General features: G+C 37.8%; 2 protein-coding genes across 2 annotated transcripts in view; one reads left to right on the forward strand and one right to left on the reverse strand.

Moving 5' to 3' along the window:
- Nucleotides 1-5,068, reverse strand: part of LOC140599694 (hyaluronidase-1-like) — a 63,653-nt gene extending 58,585 nt beyond the window's left edge. Inside the window, exon 1 of the mRNA XM_072764134.1 lies at nt 5,006-5,068. The gene's annotated coding sequence lies outside the window, so the exon portion shown is untranslated. The remainder of the gene's footprint in view (nt 1-5,005) is intronic.
- Nucleotides 5,069-8,595: 3,527 nt separating this feature from the next.
- Nucleotides 8,596-22,107, forward strand: part of WASL (WASP like actin nucleation promoting factor) — a 71,109-nt gene continuing 57,597 nt past the window's right edge. Inside the window, exon 1 of the mRNA XM_026018636.2 lies at nt 8,596-9,187. Within this exon, the coding sequence (XP_025874421.1) occupies nt 9,071-9,187 (117 nt within the window). The 5' untranslated portion in view covers nt 8,596-9,070. The remainder of the gene's footprint in view (nt 9,188-22,107) is intronic.

A 22,107-nucleotide genomic window follows, 5' to 3' on the forward strand; every position in this document is an offset into this window, starting at 1 on the left:
CTCATCCTCCGGATGAGGCTAAGGCCAGACTTATTTCTCTTTCCTCTTGCAGCTTCCTTCATTTTGTTACTGAGTGCTTCCCAAAGAACAGTCCCTCCATAAATCATGCGTGCCTGAATCCCTATCTCAGACTCTGCTTCTAGGAAACCCGGTCTAATACAAGCAGTAATTATAGGAATTTTTAAACCTCTACAGAAGGACAAATAGATTCTGGAGAAAGATAGTAATGATTTAAATAATAAGATATAATTAGTAATCTAATATTAAGATTTAAGGATTCAATCTTAAAACAAATGGCAAATTTGTAGTTCTTGATGAGATTGGCAAAAATATTTTTCTTAGATGAGAAATTTGAGAATTGAGAAAATAGCAGGTAAATGTTTTAAAATTTGATCTACATGCTATAGGGTTTTCAGGTTATACATGTTTATATGTATAAAGTACATATAAATATAGCTGAGTAGTTTAACATTCTTGAAAATCCTTTTTTGTGGGAGGTGCTTACACTTTAGTTCTGTCTAGTAGTAATAGCTACCATTTTCTGAGCAACAGTTAAAGGCCACGTTGGTAGCAGGTGCTGTTATACTCATAATTTCAATTTTACTCCCTACCACAATCCCATGGATAGGTATTATTTCCATTTTACAGATGAGAAAAATGAGGTACAGTGAAATAAATTTGACTATTGCAGAGCTGGTCATCAATAGAGGTCAGACTATAATTTCTACATTATTTTCATTATATTATGCTGCATTTCAATGGAATTTTTAGATACATTTAATCAACAGCTATTGCTATGTAGCAAACCAAATATATCTACATATTCTTACACTTTTTTGCTTTTTCCATTTTTAGGCAAAGAGGAATTTGAACTATATAATTGCTAAGGTCCTCTAACACAATGATTTGAGCTGAAAGATTTCCAAACATGGAATAAGGCATTTATTATAATATAACCATTAACTCTGGCTAAATTCTTGACTGTTCAATGTTTTTCTCATCTACTAAAAAAAAACCCAACTAATAATATTAACTCCCAGTCGTGGGAAATTGAGAAGCATGACTGATTTAGCAATTATCAAGTTTTATACAATCTAGTTTTGAATATAAATGATACATATTAGAGTGACATTTCCATGAAACCATAGTCACCAATTACCCATTCCTTTTTGCTGTGATAATTAGAAATAGGATTGTTATCCTTAGGGGATTGAAATTCTTACCAGCCCCTCTTGCAATAGAGGTGGGCTTACTGTAAGACTTATATATTCATTTTTATGCCACCAAAGGGCATTTGCAGTAATAAAAAAATAGTATTGCTTATATTCTCTAATGCATTGCCTTTTTTTCCATTTTAAAAAAATGCTGGGTATCTTTTCATTCCAAAAAATATGGGACTGATTATATAATTTTAAGCTGCAAAGGACCTTACCAACTATCAATTCATTCCTTTCATTTCAGAAATCAGAAATGGAAGCATACAGAAGTTAAGTGACTTCACTAAGATTAACTGGCCAGTTAATATTAGTACTCAGATTGGAATAGCTAATCCATTTGCCCTAGCAGCTATTTTGCCAGATGTGAACAATGAAGACATTGTGCCTACAAATACTATATTATCTAGGCCTTAAACTGACAAGAATAAACCCCAGTGGTTTTTATAGTTCCCTCCCCAAAAAGGAATGGGATTCAGATACAGTGTATAGAATGCTGTATACCTTATATGCTGAGGAGGGGGAGGAAGGTAGTTGTTGGTGGTAGTAATTAACTCCCTTGATGTCCTCTTGATAATCTCCAGAAGGGCTTTTTAAAATATAGACTTATGGGTTCTGTCCCCATTGTTTCTGATTCAATTTCTAACTCAAGAATGGGGCCCAAGAATTTGTATTTAAAACAAGTTCCCAGGTGATTATGTTGCCACTGGTTGGAGGAACCACATTTTGAGAACTACTAGTCTATGTCTCCTAGTTCCTAAGGATGGCCAGTCTGACTTTTTGTCCTGGTCCTTGTACTTTTTTTTTTTTTTTTAAGATTTTATTTATTTATTCATGAGAGACACAGAGAGAGGCAGAGACATAGGCAGAGGGAGAAGCAGGCTCCCTGTGGGGAGCCTGATATGGGACTTGATCCCAGGAACCCCAGGATCGCACCCTGAGCTGAAGGCAGACCCTCAACCACTGAACTACTGAGGTGTCCCCTTACTTCAGTTTTTAATACACCTGGGTACTAGACTTGCTTTCAGTGTTGCTTTCCCAGACCAAGTCAGATCTTGATTTCTGGCAATTGATTCATGCTAAAATCTATTATTCCTAGAAATCCCTAAAAACAGATCCCACATTTCTCCCAAACTAGGCCCCTGGATACTGCTCAGGAAAAAAAAAATCACTTCATACTCTGGACTTGAATTACTTTGCTGGGCCACCTACAGTGAGGGCCACCCCTGTCTATTGTAAGTTACAATCCCTCTCCCTGCTCCCACTAGGTTGTATGCAGATTTCTGTGTATTGTATTTTCTTTCTAGATACTCTTTGAATACTATATGATTAGTACTGTCTGGAAGAGTTTGGACAAGTCAGTAAGTTTTTTTTTTGTCTTGATTTCAGAGCATGTATATCTTTGTACCTTATGAGAAATATTCATATCTTGTTTTTTGAGTCAGAGGTGATCATTTGATCTAAGAATACACATTTAATACTATACAGGTTCAATATTAAGAATAAGAAAATAACAAGATAAAAAGACACAATTCCAGCTTTCAGAGAGCCCTCAGGCTAATAACGGAGGAGACAAAGTAGTACAAAGTAATTATATTTACCAAATAGAAAACTTGTATATCACTGGCTTTGACAGCATATTATGATATATTAAGATGACACACGACAGTTTTCTTTAATGGACTGGCTAAGCAGCTATTCATAGATAAATGACATCAAAGTGAATAATCTTAGTGTACCAATCCAATTAGCCATGACTAACTTTCTAAGGACAAACCTAGTTAACTTGCATGGGTGGGGGGGAGGGAGGCCAGGGGCATTGCTAATTCTTATTAAAGAAAAAAAAGGAATGAAGAGGACTGCTTATTTCCTAGAGATGATTTTATGATTCTTCATGTATGTGATATGCAAGTAATGTAGTATACAAATGCTATCACCTTCATAAAATTAGAAAGCAAATCAGCTTATATTTGATATTATTGTTTTGTCTTTAAAAAGACCTTCTCTCCTGGAGTCCCCGGATTGAGTCCCATATCGGGCTCCCTGCATGGAGCCTGCTTCTCCCTCTGCCTGTGTCTCTGACTCTCTCTCTGTGTCTCTCATGAATAAATAAAATCTTAAAAATAAATAAATAAAAAAAATAAAAAGACCTTCTCTCTAATCATCCAGCATCCTAAAGTTCTGTCTATTGCCACTTTCTCTCCAACCGAACCAACTTGCTCATAAGTGCCTACAAATATTCTTATTTAGGGACTTTTTGACCTTATGAATCTGCAGATCCCTAAAGTTCAACCTGACATCTCAGGCTCTTGCAGCTGGGGCACAGGTATGAGACTTTTCTCTAAACAGACAAATCCATGTGATTTGAAAGCACAAAGAAGGGGTGGCACAAGGAATCCACTCTGGCAAAGGTGGCAGCAGAAATATACAGCTTTAAAAAAAGAAGGAAAGAAAAGAAATATATGGTTTTTAGAAACTTAGAAAAGATTCTAGTTTCTTGTTCCCAATGTTAAAAGTGGATTTATGGTGTCTGTGTCCAGAGATGATGACAGGTGAGAGTTCACTGGAGTTCAATTCTAGAGTGAAATTTATGTGTAGTTTCTAGTTGTGTAAGGAATGCACTAGGAAGTTTAATGTTTGACCAACAGGTATTCCGAAAGAGAAGAGAAAAACTGAGTGTAGAAAATGATGAGAAAGTAACATAAGAAAAATTTTTAGTACCAAAGAACATGAGTTTTTAGATAGAAAAAGCCTTTGAAACACCTAGTACAAGGAATGTATATATTTTAAAAAGCCACGAATATACAACATCAAATTTCAAAATTCCATGAGCAAAGAGAAGATTCTAAAGCTTCTGGAGATAATAAAAAATCACGCACCAAGGATCAGAATCAGAATAACACCATATTTGTCTGGCAATGTTGAACATTAGAAACCAATGGAATAATACCTTCTAATTTTGAAGAAAACTGATTTTCATTCTGAAACCTATAACCTGTTAAACTATCAGTCAAGAGTGAGATTAGAATAAGACATTATCTGACATGCAAGGTGTCCAAGAATTTTACTTTCTATTACTTTTTTTCCTAGGGAAACCACTAATGGATGTACACTACCAAAATAAGGGAATTAAACCAATGTAGATGATGTAGGATCCAGAAACAGAGGGCCCAACGCATAAAAGGGTTGACGGGAAATCCTAGATAACAACCATGTATGCAGTCAAGAGAGCAACAGGGCACCCGGGTGGCTCAGTTAGGTGAGCGTCTGTCTTTGGCTCGGGTCATGATCTCAGGGTCCTGGAATCCAGCCCCACATTGGGCTCCCTGCTCAGCGGGAGTCTGCCTCTCTCTCTGCCCCTCTGCCCCTCCTCTCCTTGTTCGTGCTCTAATAAATAAAGAAAATCTTTAAAAGAGAGAGAGAGAGAGAGAGAGAGAGAGAGAGAGGGAGAGAGAGAAACAGTCTAGATTCCCATAGGATGGGGGAAGCCTCCGGGAGAGAGGTCTCTGATTAATAAAAACAACAGAAATGCATCTAATCGATTCCTGATACATTTGGTTACCTAGAAAATAGTACAGAGAGGGATTTTAGAGTCGTTAAAGAATCTGGAAGACATGAAATAATTATCTCATTAAAAAAATAAACAAGCCTAGACTTCCACTCTGAAATGGGAAGAGAACTAGTAATTATGAAGCCTGAAGTAGAAGAGTGATAAAAACACAAAAATTATTGAAATAGAAAATCAGTATACCAACAACACACTCCATGATAGAGAAGACTGTATCCTTTACCTGGATAATTTTAATGAGGTAATGGGGATACACGGCATCACAAGTATCCAAGGTGTCTACTAATTCAATCAAGGTAGATCGACATCGAGTACATTTAAATAAAGGAACCAATGTTTTCCCCTTCTTGTCTGAAATAATTAAACTGAGAACCACTGAATAATCATTAACTTTAAAGAGCAGTGGTGAAAAAAGCCAGTAAGCAGCACCCTGGGAACTATAACATACTTAGATGTTTAAATAATTTCTTCAATAAAGGTACGTATCAGCTATCTGGAGATTATGCCATACAGTGGTAGTGACTATCACTGTAATTTGCTAACATGAATATTTTCTACTAACATCAGTAAGAAATCAGAATTATAAATAAAATTTATTTCTTAGAAAGGTAAGCTCCAGAGAGGCTTAGACACAAAATGAATTTAAGAGAAAGAGGGGAAGATGCTGTCTGCCTCTTCATTTTGGCTGGAGTCATGATCTCAGGGTTGACATTTGAGCCATGTGTGGGGCTGTGTGCTGGGTATGGAATCTGCTTAAGATTCTCTCTCCATCTCCCTGTGTCCCTCCTACCTGCTCCCTCTCTAAAAATAAAAATAAAAGGAAGAGGGAAGGGAAAATAGTTTGCTAGCTTGCTTTTTAAGATTTTAGTTGGTGAAAAACAAAACATGCAACATTTAATGAGAGAAAGTACTAGGACAAATTCTCTTAAACATTGTTATAAACAACATTTACTTAAACATAGACAACGTGAGCATTTTATACCCAAGGAACTTGGAGGTTGCATGGTAGAAATCACATTCATCACCCCTGCAGTATCCAGGTTCGCTGGGGTTCTGTCTCTAAACTCCATTCTGCCAAGTAAAGCAGCTAGTCAGTACTGGTAATTATAGCTACAATGGCTGCTCAATGCAATTGATTCCTGTGTGTGGCTACCTCCACATTCCTCTGCAATGATGGGTGTCACTACATTTTAAATTATTAACATTAGTAAGGAGAACAGAGTGTTTCTTTCGAAGGACTTGTAACAGTATGTAAACAGTGATATTTGTGAAGAAAAGTGGATTAACAAAAGAGAAATTTGCAAAGTATAATGATAATGGCAGGGAATACTTCTGAAATTATGCCCTCATTTCCATAAATAAGCTACCCTAATGTTTTCTGTTAAAATGAGGACTTTTCCTTAAAGGGTCATAGCAAAAAAGAAGAAAATAAAAGTAGAATAGATTTTCGGCCGGAAAGTCAAATGGAAGAAATTAAATTTAAGAACTGCCTTATTCTTACTTATCTTCATAGACATTTTAATATAGCATATGCATTTTATACATATAAGAAGATAAAATCCTTACAGTCTTCTTAACCTAGCTTATAAATTTCAAGATACTTAATGGAAGGGAAATAGAATCCTTCTTATTTCCTGGACCAAATCCAATCTCTCAAACTGGATAAAAAGAATTTGAGATAAGAAAATAACTTGCCAAAGAAAACAGAGAGAAAGATGTCTTGTGTTCTGCCAAACAGAGGATATGCTATCAAGAATGAAACAAGAGACTTGTTAAAACTTTGAAACATATCAAACTGCTACTGCTTGGTATGGGGGTGAACATGGGAAAATAAAATCCTTGTATGCACGGTAAGAAGGGAAAACCCCAAATGTTGCTTGCTCACATGCTCATAAGAATAAGGAAGTCATATTTCCAACGTAATGTTCACAGTAACATTTTCCACATTTAAGAACAGGGTGTTGGAAAAAGGCCAAAGAAAAGCAAAAATAACAACAAAGGGGTAAAAAATAAGAACTTAGGTTGCAATTTTGTGGACAAAATATATTTCAAATTTTGAGTCCAAGTTAAAGAAATGATTTGGGCTTGAGAAAAAAGTCTATGGTGGTTATAATTTTTAAACAAAAAAGACAGGGGCAAATAGAAAACTGCACCTAGAAATAGATAAGCCATTTAATATCTCCTGAAAGAAAAAAAAAAGCAATTGAAACAATACATAGTCTAAGCTAACAAGAGGTTGTGAAATGATTGGAACCCAATAGTTAGCTCACAGCTGCTGTCCCTTCAACTAGCCTCCCATGTTTCCTGCTTTTTCCTGTAGCCCTCTCCCATGTGTCTCCCATCTTCAAAAGAGTTGGGTTGTTTATAAGCTTTTAAAAGCTGGCATACTAGCATAAAAATCACTGCCTTTCAGTTTTTACTAACGAACAAAATTAGTATTAGAAAATATAATATGGGGCAGCCCTGGTGGCTCAGTGCTTTAGCGCGGCCTTCAGCCGGGGTGTGATCCTGGAGACCCGCGATCGATCGAGTCCCACGAGTCCCACGTTGGGCTCCCTGCATGGAGCCTGCTCCTCCCTCTGCCTGTGTCTCTGCCTCTCTCTCTCTGTGTCTGTCATGAACAAACAAATAAAATCCTAAGAACAGAAAGAAAGAAAAAAAGAAAAAGAAAGAAAAACATAATATGATGAAATAGTATTTAATATTATAAAGATAGTATTAGGAACAAATGATTGTCTCTAGATTTATGGTTTTTAAAAGTTTTGTAATTTTGACATAATAGGACATATATAGTCCATGCGGCATCCTATATAGCCTAAGTAGAAATTCTGCTAAGAGATTATGCCCCCAATTTACCACTATACATTTGAAGAAATACAGAGTTCTAAATGCTACAGTTTTTTTTGAAATTTCATGCTTAGATAGCACAAAGATAAAAAATACACATTTCAACTCCACTTTTGATCCTTAGCTAAGGGAAGGGAAGCAAACCATAGGCAAAGGGAAGATAAGGACTATAGAGCAAGTGATGTTTGAGTAACCACCGTCTATCAGGTACGTCCCATATGCTTTCCAGGTAAATTTTACTACTTAGAAGTAGGTTTAGTTATCTCTATACTACACCTTTATTAAATAGGAATAGAAAGATGAGAAGGTGGGGGGGGGGAATATTTTCCAATTTTCAAGATGGGGAAAAACGTGTTCAGGGCTCTCCAGAGAAAAGAGCCTGAATTCAAATGTTCTCAATACACTCATCCCACGCAACACTCCAGGCGAGCGGCAGAAAATTTTAAGTGCGTTTGGTTTTTGTTAACATCCATCAGCAAGCTCTTTCACAACACCGGGCGAGAGGCCTGTGTGTTCCTCTACACCCACTGCTGAAGTCTGCACAAAGTTTGAGAAACCCCAGGCACCTGCGGCTCCGACCCAGGAGCACAGGGGAGCGCGTCACCGCTTCCCCGTCTTCCGTCCCCAGATCTTTTTGACCTGCAGTAAGAACGTCCGGCTTCTGCGCCCCCCACATAAGAGCCATTCCGGGGGAGGGGGGCCCTGGGGCCGCACAAACGCTTCGCAAAGGTGTGCGTCCGCAGAACTCGCGCGGGCCACTTGTTTTGGGCGGACGGCGGCCGCCCGGCCCAAGCCCCGCGGAAAGGAGCACAGGAGCAGGGGCCCGCACGCGCGATCCCCGCCCGCGCCCGCGCCCGCGCCCGCGCCCGCGCCCGCGCCCGCGCCCGCGCCCGCGCCCGCGCCCGCGCCCGCGCCCGCGCCTCGCAGCCCGCGCCCCGGCCGGAAGCGGGCGGGGCCTGGGCCGGCGCGGTAGGCCGGCCGCGGCGGGAGGGGGGGGCGCTTCTCCCGGGCCCGGCCCGCAGCCGCGCGTTTCCGGCGCGCTCCCCCGCGTCCTGCGTCCTGTGGTCTCGTCCGCCCCCGCAGCCATGTTGGATTGTGCGGCCGCCACCGCCGCTGCCGCCGCCGCCGCCGCCGCCGCCGCCGCCGCCGGAGGAGGGCTGGAGGAGGAGTTGGGAGTTTAGCGCAGCCGCCCGAGTACGAGGACAACGACCATCCGGCCTGGGACTCGCCGGGCGGGAGCCGGGAGCTTCCCTTTCTTTGCGCGGCCCGTCGTTGGCTCCTCCTCCCCGCGGCCTCCTCCTCCTCCTCCTCCCCGCGCCCGAGGAGCTGCGAGATGCTGCGCCTCTGATTCCCCTCCTCCCACCCCTGTCACCGAGAGGGGAGAGAGCGCTCGCCTGCTCGCCGCAGACGGCCCCGGACGCTCAGCCCCGCCGGCGAAACCATGAGCTCGGGCCAGCAGCAGCCGCCGCCGCCGCGGAGGGTCACCAACGTGGGGTCCTTGCTGCTCACCCCGCAGGAGAATGAGTCTCTCTTCACCTTCCTCGGCAAGAAATGTGTGGTCAGTGGCCGAGACCCGCGTCGCCATCCCCGACGATACCTCACGGGCCCGGGCACGAGGGCCGGGAAGCGGGAGCGGGGACGAAGGCGGGAGCGGCGCGGGGAGGGTCCGGCCGCCGGCCAGGCCTCCAGCCAGCCCGGCGCGGCGGGTGCGGGCGGTGCGGGCCGGCGCCGCCGCGCGCCGCCGCACCCCGCCTCCCGAAGCTGACCGCGAGCAGGGAAGTGTCACCTCCGCGGGCCCGCCCTGGAAGCCCTCCTGGCCGGGCCCAGGTCTGCGCCCTTGCTGCTGGCTCAAACTTTGCTCTCAGGCCAAGAGGAGATTTTATTCCTGCACGAGCTGCTGGATCTTAAAAACCGGGCGTCTGTACTGGCCCTTGTTTCACCTCCTGCCGCTTGATCTGGGGGTGGGGAGGAGGCTACCTTCTTCCACAATGGCAGAGGTTTCAGAAGTGGGTAGATCGGGGAATGAAGCCCGGATATGAATGAAGCGGGCCAGATTGGGGGTTTTTGATCCCCGTTTAGGATCCCAGGAGAAAATGAAGTCGATTGCATCGGTTCAGAATGAGGGCAGGGAATGTTGCTGCTCCCCATTGCAGAGAAACGGCGTTTTTTGTTTTTTTTTTTTGTTTGTTTTTTTTTTTTCTTCCTCCAGCAGCCTCAACAGGCCTGGTTTCTGCTCTCCTCCCCACTGATTTTTTTTTTTTTTTAACCCTTCATTGGTGGGAGGAGGTGCTGCTCTCCCCACGACCATGCGCAGGGGAACCACAGTCTCTAGTAGTTCGTGGCCTTTTGGGGCCTGATAGTGATTCTTAGGTTGGTGCTGTGCGGCCTGTTCCAACCCCAGATGGCCGGTTGGGAGCAAGCAGTTCTGCTGTGGGAAGGGGAATGTGTGTTGTTGACGGAAGCATTCATTACATTGGCTGCTGGCACTTCTGGGGGTGGGGAGGTTCTGCTCTGTGGTGTAGGCCTCGTCTGGCTGCATCTTACTGCGGTGGCTCCGTTGAACTGTAGTCGAGTTTGCAGAAATGCTGTTTGGGTCCCTGTCTCCCCTTATTGCGTCTTAGCACCTGCATAGTGTGTGCCACTGGAAACCAGGAAACCCCTACTGAAATGTCAACAGAGCAGTACCATTTTACAGCTTCTCTTAGTAGTGTTAAATATGTCAAACTAGGCTACATCTATCTGTTTAAGAAGTTAGGATAGACAATTTCTGGAAAGTTACTCTATGGGTTAATTGTTAACTTTATAGGAGTCAGCCTTTTTGTATCCTCTTGGAGATTGAATCATTACCTTCAGTTCAGATGTGTCTCGTATTTTACTGATTAGAAGAATGAAATAAGAGGACTGGCTTAAAATCAAAATTTTGGGCAACAGTTTTAAAGACAATCAACTGTCGTGTGTGTCCGTGTCCCCTCCCTCCCTTGCTTTTGAACAAATGAGAAAACTGAGCCAGTGAACCCCAAGTCACACAGCAGTTTAGTAGTGTAACCAGAACTAGAAAGCCAGGACTTTGGATGCCTAGTATGCTGTAGTTTCCACTACATCATGTTGTTTTAGAAGGGTTTTTTCTTACTTGTTACTGATTTATTTCAAAAAGTGGTGCAAAAGGAATAATCAGTTCTTTTTTTTTCCACCAAAACTTGATATAATTAGTGTGCGAGATTCTTAAAGCAGCACTAATTTTTGTATATTTTCGATTTAGGAAAATCTCCAGCTCTTTAAACTGTTACAATATCTGCAAATGAAAAAAAAAATTAAAATTTTGTTGTTTTAGTTTCATTTGCTATATGATCTGTATCAGAAAGGAAATAGTTGTTTTACGTTTTACATACCAGACACATTAAGCTTAGGCAGGAAGGACATTATATTCAAACACTAGTACACTGACTAATTGCTCTGTGCTTACCTGTAATGTTTACTGGTTTCAGAAAAATGAAAGATATGAGAGAATACTGTGATTGAGAAAGATAGCCTTGCTTTCTGGTTAGGTTAAGTGGATTGCTGAATAAGCCATCAGTATTCAGTGCTCAGTATCTTTATGTCCTCTATTATTAATCACCTTTACCTTTTGAATTTGGCATTTAAAACCACACTCTTAAAAAAAAAAAAAATAAAACCACACTCTTGTGGTATGAAATTATTGTGAAGATTAATATTTGAAGTCTCCAGTTACTTGAGAGTAAAGACTATTTTGTTTTGAAAAATCCTTTTTTTCTTTGCTGACTATGCCGCTTTTTGTAGTTTAAAATTATAGTGAAATACATTATCTCATTAAAAACATCAGCAATAACATTTACAAGTCAGACGGAATTTCTTAGGACAGAAGTATATTCAGAGCCCTGAGAGTTCAAGAAATGAAACAAATAGTTACAGTCCGAGTTATGGAGGAGCTGCATTCCTTCTTTGACTCAACAATATTGAGTAACTAAATGTTGAGGTCAAAATCAGGGTTGATGCCTACCCTCAAGGAACTTACTAGGTCTAAAAAGGGAAACAAATATGTAAACTGATGAGTAAGTGCTTCAGAGTAATGTGTAAGAGGCTGCATGTCACAATGTAAAACATCTTGGCTTTGTAGTCAGCCTGCCAGAGTTCCAACTCATTTGGTCACTTAGGACAAGTTTTTCTTTTGTTTTACTTCCTGTAGTAGAATTGGTTTTCGTATTTCTAAAATAGGGATATTATCGACTAATTTTGTGGATTAGAAGGACTTTATGTTAAATATATGGATGTTGCTGTTTTTCACAAAAGTTTAGGAGATTGAGAGGATGAGAAGTGTTTTAGGATGGGTGATACCTGAATATTTAAGGTTATGATGAGAGGAATGAAATAGCTTGGAAAGTCGGGGGCCTACAAGTAGTTATGGAGCAACGAAGGTATCTGCTTGGGTTCTCAAACTTAGATATGCATTAGAAACATTGTGGAGATTACAAATATTGCTAGCCTGAATTCTTAGATAATATTCAGTGGGTTTGAGTTGGAACTTGGGCATTTCTATTTTTAGCAAGCTTATTAACAGGAGACTTTAGCATATATGAAGTTAACTGAAGTTTACTGTTTTCTGATAGGGTAGTCTTGAAACACATTTGAAATATTTATATGTTTCCCTTCAATTTTAGGTGTATATTTTGTGAGCTAAGGTTAAACTAAAACAAAGGGGTTTTTTTTGTTTGTTTTTTTAGTACAGACTTTCTCTAACCCATTAAGATATCAGTGTATATTTCATAGGTATAAGAGATACAGTTGAGGAAGTATTGCACTAGTTAGTGCGCAAGATCAGATACAACTTTTAGAAAGTTTTGGAGAAAGATGAAGGGACTATAGAAGGTGGATTGAGGGTTGTAAGGGTGGAGACAAAGGAGATCAAGTAATTTCACAGTAGTGCACATAAGATACGAAGGCCTAAATTAAGGCACTGTTGATAGGAATTCCAGGACAATTAGCCTTTAGCAGGATTTCATTCCCCTTAGGTTTAGTGAGTGGGTGAGGGAAGAGAATTAGGTCAAAGAAAGGTAAAACCACCAGCAGAAAAAGTAGGCAGAAGCATACATACTTTACTAGATGGAAATATGCTTGTATATTACTCTAGGTTGGTGATTGGTTTCATGGAAGAGATGAATCTTAAATCTATTTTGCCACAGTTATAAAAAATAGATTTAGTGGGGATCCCTGGGTGGCTCAGTGGTTTAGCGCCTGCCTTTGGCCCAGGGCACGATCCTGGAGTCCCATGATCGAGTCCCACGTCGGGCTCCCGGCATGGAGCCTGCTTCTCCCTCCTCCTGTGTCTCTACCTCTCTCTCTCTCTGTCTATCATAAATAAGTAAATAAATCTTTAAAAAAATAGATTTAGTGAAAATTGAGGTTTCAATTAAAGTTATGTAATAAATATATATTTTGCACTTAAATAGTTCTGATGTAATTCATTAGTTGGTAGTATTAGGACAATTAAGAAGAGTTAAAAACAAGATTTATCAGGTCTTATTTTGTAGTTCTGTTGTTTTTTCATGTACTGTGATTTAACTTAATTTTCTATAGAGTATAGGCCAACTTGTCAAGTGGAGTTAAATATATATAGTCCTGAAAAAGAAATTAAGGCTTGAGAAAAAAAAGAAAAAATCTCATACTAGCTCTCTACATCCATCTTTGGTCCAAATGGTTGAGGTTAGTATCCTTGATTGCTACTTTTTTTTTTTTTTCCATGCTCACCTGTTTTGTTTCAAGATTTAGTGGTGCTTAAGAAGTCATTTTTATTAACCACCTTTAATCTTCATTTCTTTTGATTGCTCAGCACTTGTTTTAACTTGCTTATATTCTTTTGTTTCTTTTTGTTTTCTCACCGTATATATAATTCTGGGAGATTAGACCTTATGCCTGTGTAGTTTTCTATATATTTTTTTATAATATTTAGCATACAGATCACTGAATACTTATTAATTGTTAACTGTTTTATTTCTTAGGAGCTCATTTAGCATTTCTCATTGCTTGGTCAGGTTATTAAAATCTTCAAATTTTTTTTTTAATATTTATTTATTCATGAGAGAGAAAGAGAGAGAGAGGCAGAGACACACACAGAGAGAGAAGCAGGCTCCATGCAGGGAACCCGATGTGGGACTCGATCGGGACTCCACCGATGACGGGACTCCGGGATCACGCCCTGGGCCAAAGGCAGGCACTAAACGGCTGAGCCACCCAGGGATCCCCAAATCTTCAGTTTCTGATGCAGGTTGTATCTGGGCTTAAGTCTTCCTTTATTAGAACAAAATGATTTAAGTCAGATGCTGAACTAATATAGGTTGTAACAGTAGTTGTCCAATAGGTACTTAGTTTCTGTTTTAAAATCTTAAGTTGGTTTACAGGGAGAGATGCCTAGATGGATCATTGTTTTGATAAAGGCCTGAATTAAAGCAGCACTGGTGGCAAGTTAGGGCTGAGAATGTATTTGAGTAGGGAAGTGAGATATGAGTATGGAAAGAGAAGATTAATATTTGTGAGATTTGGAATATACAAAGCTGGGAAGGCAACCTTGTCTACTACAGAGGAAAAAGGTGAATATAAAAGTGTGGGTCATAAGGGGTAAATTATAAATATAGGAGGAGATTGAGAAGAATCTAGCAGATTTGGGTTTTTTATTTTTTTTCAGATTTGGGTTTTAAATCCTATTTCTCGTTATTCCTAGTTTATAAGGAAATTTCTTAACCAGTGTGAGCCTTAATATCTAGATTTATAAAATGGGCTTACTCAAGGATTTCAGAGAATAATGCTATAATGTATGTACAGCACTTGGAGTACCTGCCACTTCTAAAGTGTTCTGGCTGTTTTTGGAGAAACATGTGAAAGAAGGTAAAAAAGATTTTTTAGAAGTTTTTGTCTTAGATTGAGCAGTTATAGTAAACTGACTTGGTCATTTTAAAGACTGATTCAAAGTTGAGGTATAATAGAGCAGATAGAGATAATTAATTGTAAATTAATCTGTCTAGAAGTTTATAGAACCCAGCATTAGTACAGTATATTAGTATAGAAGTCACTTTTCACTGTAAATATTTTGGAAGCAAAACAAATTCATACGTTCTTGTCTGTCCACAGTAACACATATGGTTAACTGTAAAGGTAACTCTTATTGGTTTATGACTGAACAATCTAATATTTTTGAGTGGTTATGTTTTATTTAGTAATTAGAAGATGCTTGGTGTATTTAACTCTATCTGCAAATATAGCGTAACAGAAATATATTGTTTTTATTTATCATATCTTCTTAGAGATTATGGAGGATTATTGACTATAATGTCAGTATAGGAGAGTGAAATTAATTAGATATTAGTTTCATTTTGGAGTTAATGTGTAGAGGAATTGTGACCCTTTTTTAAAGAGACCAAATAATTAGCTTTAGAGTAATATTGAAGAGGCAAATCTAGAAAAGTCTCCTTTAGAAAATAGAATCAAATGAAAGATTTGTAGTAACTTCATAGTTCAGTTACTATACCTTTCTGTTTTTTTACTTGTTTTTTCAGTTTCCTTGGCCACTTGGTTTCTCTGCCATAGTGATTTCTTAAACGTATTTTTATTTTTAACTCGACCTAAGGATTACTGTAGAAATGTGTGTAAAAAGAGTACTCATTAAGCACCAGACAACTACAAAGAAAACGGAAATATGAAAGATATCTAGGAATATAAAATGCTGTTAAAAATTATGAGACCAAAATTATAAGCCAAACATACATAACCTTTGGACAATGAAATGTTTTTCAAGTTGAGAAGCAAAAACTATCTAGTATTTTTAATTATTAAAATAGAGGTGAAGTTGTTTATCATGTCTTTGGTTCCAAGATAAAAAATTTTAAGTGAAATTCTCCCTCCACTATGGCAAATACTTTTGTTGCCATAAAATATTAGGGGATACTTAAATGCCTAAGAAATTTTCATTGTAGTAAAGGGGCTGATTGATTTTTATGTAATGCACAGAGCTAGTTAGAAACCCAGATGATTTTCTCTGTTTTTATTAATGCAATGTCATCATGATCAAGTATTAAGGACTTACTGAGAATAACACCATCTCAGTATCTTGGATTATGTGAAAATAGTAAGGAAGATTTATTTAGTCTTTACACCTTAGTTACTTATTAAGTAGCTGGGGAAGACAAAAATCATGCAAAAAGACATATGTTTCATAAACTAGTATATACTAAAGATTTAAATAATAAAGAGGAAAGATCACAGTGGGATTTGATACATCATTGTGGGACTTGAACATAAGGACTTTACATGCCCTTATTTAGTCAGGAACAAGGAAGCAGCTCAGTTCAAATAGAGGGAAAGGTGTAAGTCAGTTTAGGGTAGAACATTTGCATGAAGCATTAGGAAATATTAAATAGGCTGGTAGGAAATATTAAATAGACTGGCTTGGCTAGAAATGAGAATGGGATTTGCTTAAGAATATAATGAATGATAAGTTTGAAGGGTAAATTGAGGCCAGATTTTAGAGGACGTTGAGTTTCAGTCCTTAAGTAGTAAGGAGTCAAAAAGATTTTTGATTTGGGACGCCTGGGTGGCTCAGTGGTTCAGCGTCTGCCTGTGGCTCAGGGCATGATCCATTGGATCCCTGTGAGGAGCCTGCTTCTCCCTCTGTGTTTCTGCCTTTCTGTCTCTCTCATGGATAAATAAATAAAATCTTAAAAATTCTCTCACTCTCTGTCCCTCCCCTTCTCTCTTTTTTTTTAAAAAAAGATTTTTGATTCAAAAAGTATAAAGATAGGAAGGACCTAGAGATGGGGAAAACTGGAAATTGTAACCATAATGGAAATAATTCAGTAATGGCTTAAAATTTAGTAAACATTTTCATATTCCTTATTTCAGCTGACCTGGCCTGGCTAAGGAACCTGAATTATAGCAGCATCTTGAGCAAAAAAAGGGTTATGAGGTATCCTTGGTCTTTGTGCACATGGCAGATACTACCTATTGCTCATAGCATTTTTTTCCTACTATGTCCAGATCTGGTCTCGAGTACTCAGCATATCCCTACAGGCAGGCACTGCCAGTCAGTCCAAGTTCACATGGATGAAATCTAGTTGCCATTCCAAGGCTATAGAAATGTTGTGAAGAAAAAATTGGCAATATTTAGTTAGCTGTGTGAATTCCAGATTGCAGCAGAAACTCCTGGTAGTAATGGCTAGATAGCGGGAATTGTAGGAGTAGAGCTTTTGGAATCCTTTGCAGAATGTTGATTATTGAGGCCTTGGATGTGAATTTGATCTATGAAGGTATCAGTACAGGTCAGGATTATAGAGGGAAGTAGTCTAACCCATAATTGACTCGGCCAGCACTTGAGAAGGGTGGATTTCGGTGAGTAGTTGGAGGAGAAAGATGTTCTTTTTAATTTACCTGAAAAATGGTATTAATACATGCTATTCAGAAACTTAATTTTTTCATTTGTATTAATGTATCTTATATTTCCATTTATATGTGTTGCATACTTTTTATTACTACATCCTCTATTTTGTTAGTTTCTTGTAACTTATTTTAACTATTGAAAGGCAGATTTATTCTTGCTCTCTTTGGAGAGCTAGCAGTCCGTGAAATCAAGATGTCAGCAGGGTTGATTCCTTCTAGAGGCACTGAGAATTTGTGCCATGCCTCTCTCCTAGTTTCTGGCATTGCTGGCAATCCTTGATGTTCTTTGATTTATAGATTCATGATCTAAGCTCTACCTATGTAATCACATGGTGTTCTCTACTTGTCTGTGTCTTCTCTTACAAGGAAACTAGTCATTGGATTAATGTCAACCCTAATGACCTCGCCTTAACCTTTCACCTCGCCTTCTGTGTACAAAGACACTCTTTCAAAGTAAGGTCCATTCATAGATAGATACAGGTGTTAGAACTTCAGTATATCTTTTAAGGAGACATAATTCAGTCCTGAACAATAGGTATTTTTTTACTCTCCCAAGTTTTTGCCTGTTAGAAACAGTGCTGTAATGAAGTATATATTTTTAGGTATTCTTTCTAAGTAATTCTATAGAGTGAATTCTTAGAAGTGAAGTCAGAGGGTGTGAACATTAAAAATATTAACATGTACTGCTGGATTGTCTTCCAAAGCATTTGTTTTTAAACTCCATATATTGTCATCAACACTAGGATTTAAAAATCATTTCCATTTTGACACTTCTACTGGTCAAAAAATTTTTATTTGATTTATAGTTTTTAGTGAAGTTAAATATCCTTTTATGTCTGTTTATGATATTTCTTCTGTGAATTGTTCTTGTCTTTAGACCATTTTTTTCTATTGGGTTGGTTTTTTTCTTAGTAATTTGAAGAACTTTTTAGGGATAGTTACTGTATATTACAGGGTTTTTTGGCAGTTAGTCATTTATCTTTTGACAGAAGTATACTTGGTGTTTCTGGTCATTGCATGGGTTTTGATGTTTTGTATAGTTATAATAATCTTTTTATTATATCAAGTTTTTATTTAATACTGTACTAGCTTAGAGTTGCAAAAATATTTTCTCAATTTTCTTAGTGCTTTTTGGTTATATTTTGAACATCTTTTCTTTGATCTTTCTGGAAATGACTTTGGAAAATAAGTATAGTAGAATTCTAGCTTTATATTTTTACAAATGGCTAGTTGTCCCAATACCATTTGTTGAATAATTTTTTTCTCTGATCTATTTGAAATGCAGCCTTTATTATTTACTAAATTTCTGGACGTACGTACTTACATGTATTTCTGCAGTCTCTTAAATTTATTTCATTTGTTTATTTCTTTGCTTATATTCAGAATTTTTAATGAATGTAGCTTTATAATGATGGTACTGTTTGATTACCATTAAGTTCCTCATTACTCTCCTTTTCAGTATCTTCTGGCTATTTTTATATGACTATGCTTTGTATTTTTTCAAGAGCTTACCTCCTACCTCTGTCCCTCACCAAAAAATATTTGCTTTGATTTGGAATAGCATTGAGTTTTTTAGATTAATTTAGGAAGAATTTGACATATTGTGGCTTCCCATTGAAAAGCAGATCTCTTTTATTTACTTTTAGATGTTATCTCATTCTTTAGTTTTATAATATTTTATCATATTTATGAGCCATTTAAAGATGTTTTAGAGTGTAAAACTAATACCCACTTATACTCATTGTTTGAAACACACACACACACACACAATTGCACTATACAGTGTCGAAAGTTAAAATGACCCTTTACCCAATTTTCCAATACAATTGGGCTCTATATAAAGTTCATCTTAATGGTTTGATTTGACTGTTTCCCTTTTTTTTCTTATATGTTCACTCAATGCTATAAATTTGCCTCTAAGCACTGCTTTTGCTGCATTTCACAAATTTTGATAAGTTATATTTTCATTTAGTTCCAGATGTTTAAAACATTTTCAAGACCTTAAATACTTTGAAAATTTCTTTTGATTTCTACATTGTTGTCTGAAAGCATACTTTGCATGTTTTCTGTTCTTTTATTTAAAAAAAAAGTTTTTTTTAAGATTTTATTTACTTATTTGAGAAACAGCATTGAGTGGCAGGGGGTTGAGGGGAAGGGGGGGGGGGGAGAAAGAGAGCAGAAGGAGAGGGAAAAGCAATGCAAGGCTCCGTCCCAGCACTTGGGAAATCACGACCTGAGCCAAAGGCAGATGCTTAACTGACTGAGCCGTGCAGGTGCCCCCTCTTCTATTAAATTTAAGTAGTGCTTTATGGCCCAGAATGGGGTCTCCGTTGGTGATTATTCCATGTAAATGTGAAAAGAATGTGAATTTTGCTGTTGTTAAATGGAGTATTATATAAATGTGAACTAGATCCAGCTGATTGATGAATAGCGTGGAGTCCTCACTGATTTTCTGCATGCTAAATCTGTCAATTATTGGTTCAAGAGTTTTGTACTCTCCAGCTTAAATAGTAGATTCATCTATTTCTTGTTGCAGTTCTATCAGCTTTCGCCTCATGTATTTTGATGCATTGTTGTTAAATGCAAACATATTAAGTATTGCTATATATTCCTGGAGAAATGGCCTCCTTATCATAATGTCCCTCTTTTTCCTGATAATTTTTCTTGCTCTGAAGCATGCTTTGTCCAAGAGTAATATAGCTACTGCAGCTATTTTTTTTCCATTTACTGTTAACATAGTATATTTTTCTCTATTGCTTTTCTTTTAATTATCCGTGTCTTTATAATTAAAATGTGTGGGGTTTTTTTGTAAACAACATATACTTGGCTGTATTTTTTAATTCACTCTGACAGTCACTATCTTTTTATTGGTATATTTAGACCATTTACATTTAAAGTGATTATTGATATAATTGGATTAATATCTACTATATTGTTTTCTATTTGTTGCCCTGTTCTTTGTTTCTTTTTTCTCTCCCCCCCCCCCTTTTAAGATTTTATTTATGTATTTGTTTTAGCAAGAGAGTGAGAATGTGCACGTGTGATCAGGGAGAGGGAGAGGGAATCTGAAGCAGACTCTGGGCTCAGCTCAACCCCAACGTGAAGCTCAATCTTACAATGCCTGATCATGACCTGATTTGAAACCAAGGGTCAAAGGCTTAACCAATTGAGCCACCCAGGTGCCCCATGCTTCGTTTGGTTTTAATTGAGTATATGATTCCATTTTTTTTCCTCTCAACATACCAATTGCATTTCCTAAAAAACATTTTTAGTGGTTTTCCTGTATTGTGTAATATACATTTACAGTCAGTCAAAGCCCATTATCAAATAACACTATAATGCCTCATGAGTAGTAAAGGTACCTTATAACAGAGTACTCCCAGTTCTCCATGTCATCCCTTATAACATTGCTGTCATTCATTTCACTGATCTATAAGCCATAATCACTGAATACATTGTTGATGTTACCCATTAGAGCAATTAAAAATAAGAAAAAAATAAAAGATTTTATTTAACCTTTATTTCTTCTCTAACACTTTTTTCTTTCAAGTATATTCAAGTTTCTTACGTACCACTTGCTTCACTCTAAAGGATTTTTTAACATTTCTTCCAAGTAGGCTTCTTGTCTAGTGGGAATAAAGTCTCTCAATTTCTGTTTATCTTAAAAAGTACCTAATCCACTTTTGAGAACAGTTTTGCTGGATATGGAATTGTAGATTGATGGGTTTTTCTTTAAGCATTTTAGAGAATTTAAACCACTCTCTTGTTTGTATGGCTTCTGAGGAGATCTTTGATACAGTTCTTTTAATAGGAGGAGAAAATTGCTCCAATAGAAATTCTCAGGTTTATTTAAAGATATACTGAATGAATCCTTAATTTTTCCAACCTATGTTTGATGCATCTAATGATTATGATCTTTTTCTTGTTTTGAGAACTCAGGTTTGCAAAGCAGAAGTTATTTTAATTCTTTGATTAAACATACTTTGAATGATCTAAATCTCACATTAAAAGACCTCAAAATAATGTTCATAGTATATAGCTAATCAGTTACTATTTATTAAATTTGACCACCAGGAATTCACTATTAGAACATGTGGAAATCAGGGAATTGGCTTTATGCATACACCCACCTATATACATTTTTATTTAATTTTTGTATTGTAGTTCTTTCTTCCACAAGCTCAGACCAACCTGTTCAATTTTAAAAACAGAATTTTCCTAGAGAATGCTAGAAACAGTTTGAGTAACTCAAAAGATTATGTAATATTCAGGTGAGAGACTTTGGAAAAAGGTTTCTGAGAGCAGTCAAGTGACTGCTTAAAAGATGATTTTTCCTTTTCATTAAAAATACAGTGTTTATTACGAAGATTAAGACCTTCACTGCCTGATAATGTAACTGGTAGCTATTAGCTACATATGTTGAGCACTTGAAGTATTATTAGTTCAAATTGAGATATGCAGTAAGTGTGAGATACACACTGGATTTCTAAGACTTAGTGCAAAAATGCAAAATATTTCATTGGGATTTTAATACTGGAGTGCTTAGCTGGCTCAGTCAGGAAGCATGTGATTCTTGATCTTCAGAAGAGCATGTGATTCTTGATCTTTGGGTTGTGATGAGTTTGAGCCCCATGTTGGGTGTAGAGATTACTTAAATAAATTTTTTAAAAGATTGTAATATTGGTTATAAGCTGAAATGATTAAGAAACCTATCCAGTCAAATAAAATTTATTAAAATTAATTTCATCTACTTTTTACTTACATACTGGCTACTAGAAAATTTGAAATTGCCTATGTCACATTATATTTCTACTGGACAGCACAGACTTAGGCAATTTACAAGGTAATAATGATAAAAATGGAAATCATCTATGAACCCCATCACCCAGGATAACTCATGAATGTTTTTGTGTATATCTTTCTGGGTTTTATTTTTCTTGAATTACTGAATGATAAATGAACAGGCGTACTTACTCTCGGCAAACACCCCCAGACAAACATAGATACTAATTTTTTATTGACATTGTCTTCATGTCA

This window comes from Vulpes vulpes, chromosome 7 (assembly GCF_048418805.1).
Source record: "Vulpes vulpes isolate BD-2025 chromosome 7, VulVul3, whole genome shotgun sequence".
NCBI classification, from domain to species: domain Eukaryota; kingdom Metazoa; phylum Chordata; class Mammalia; order Carnivora; family Canidae; genus Vulpes; species Vulpes vulpes.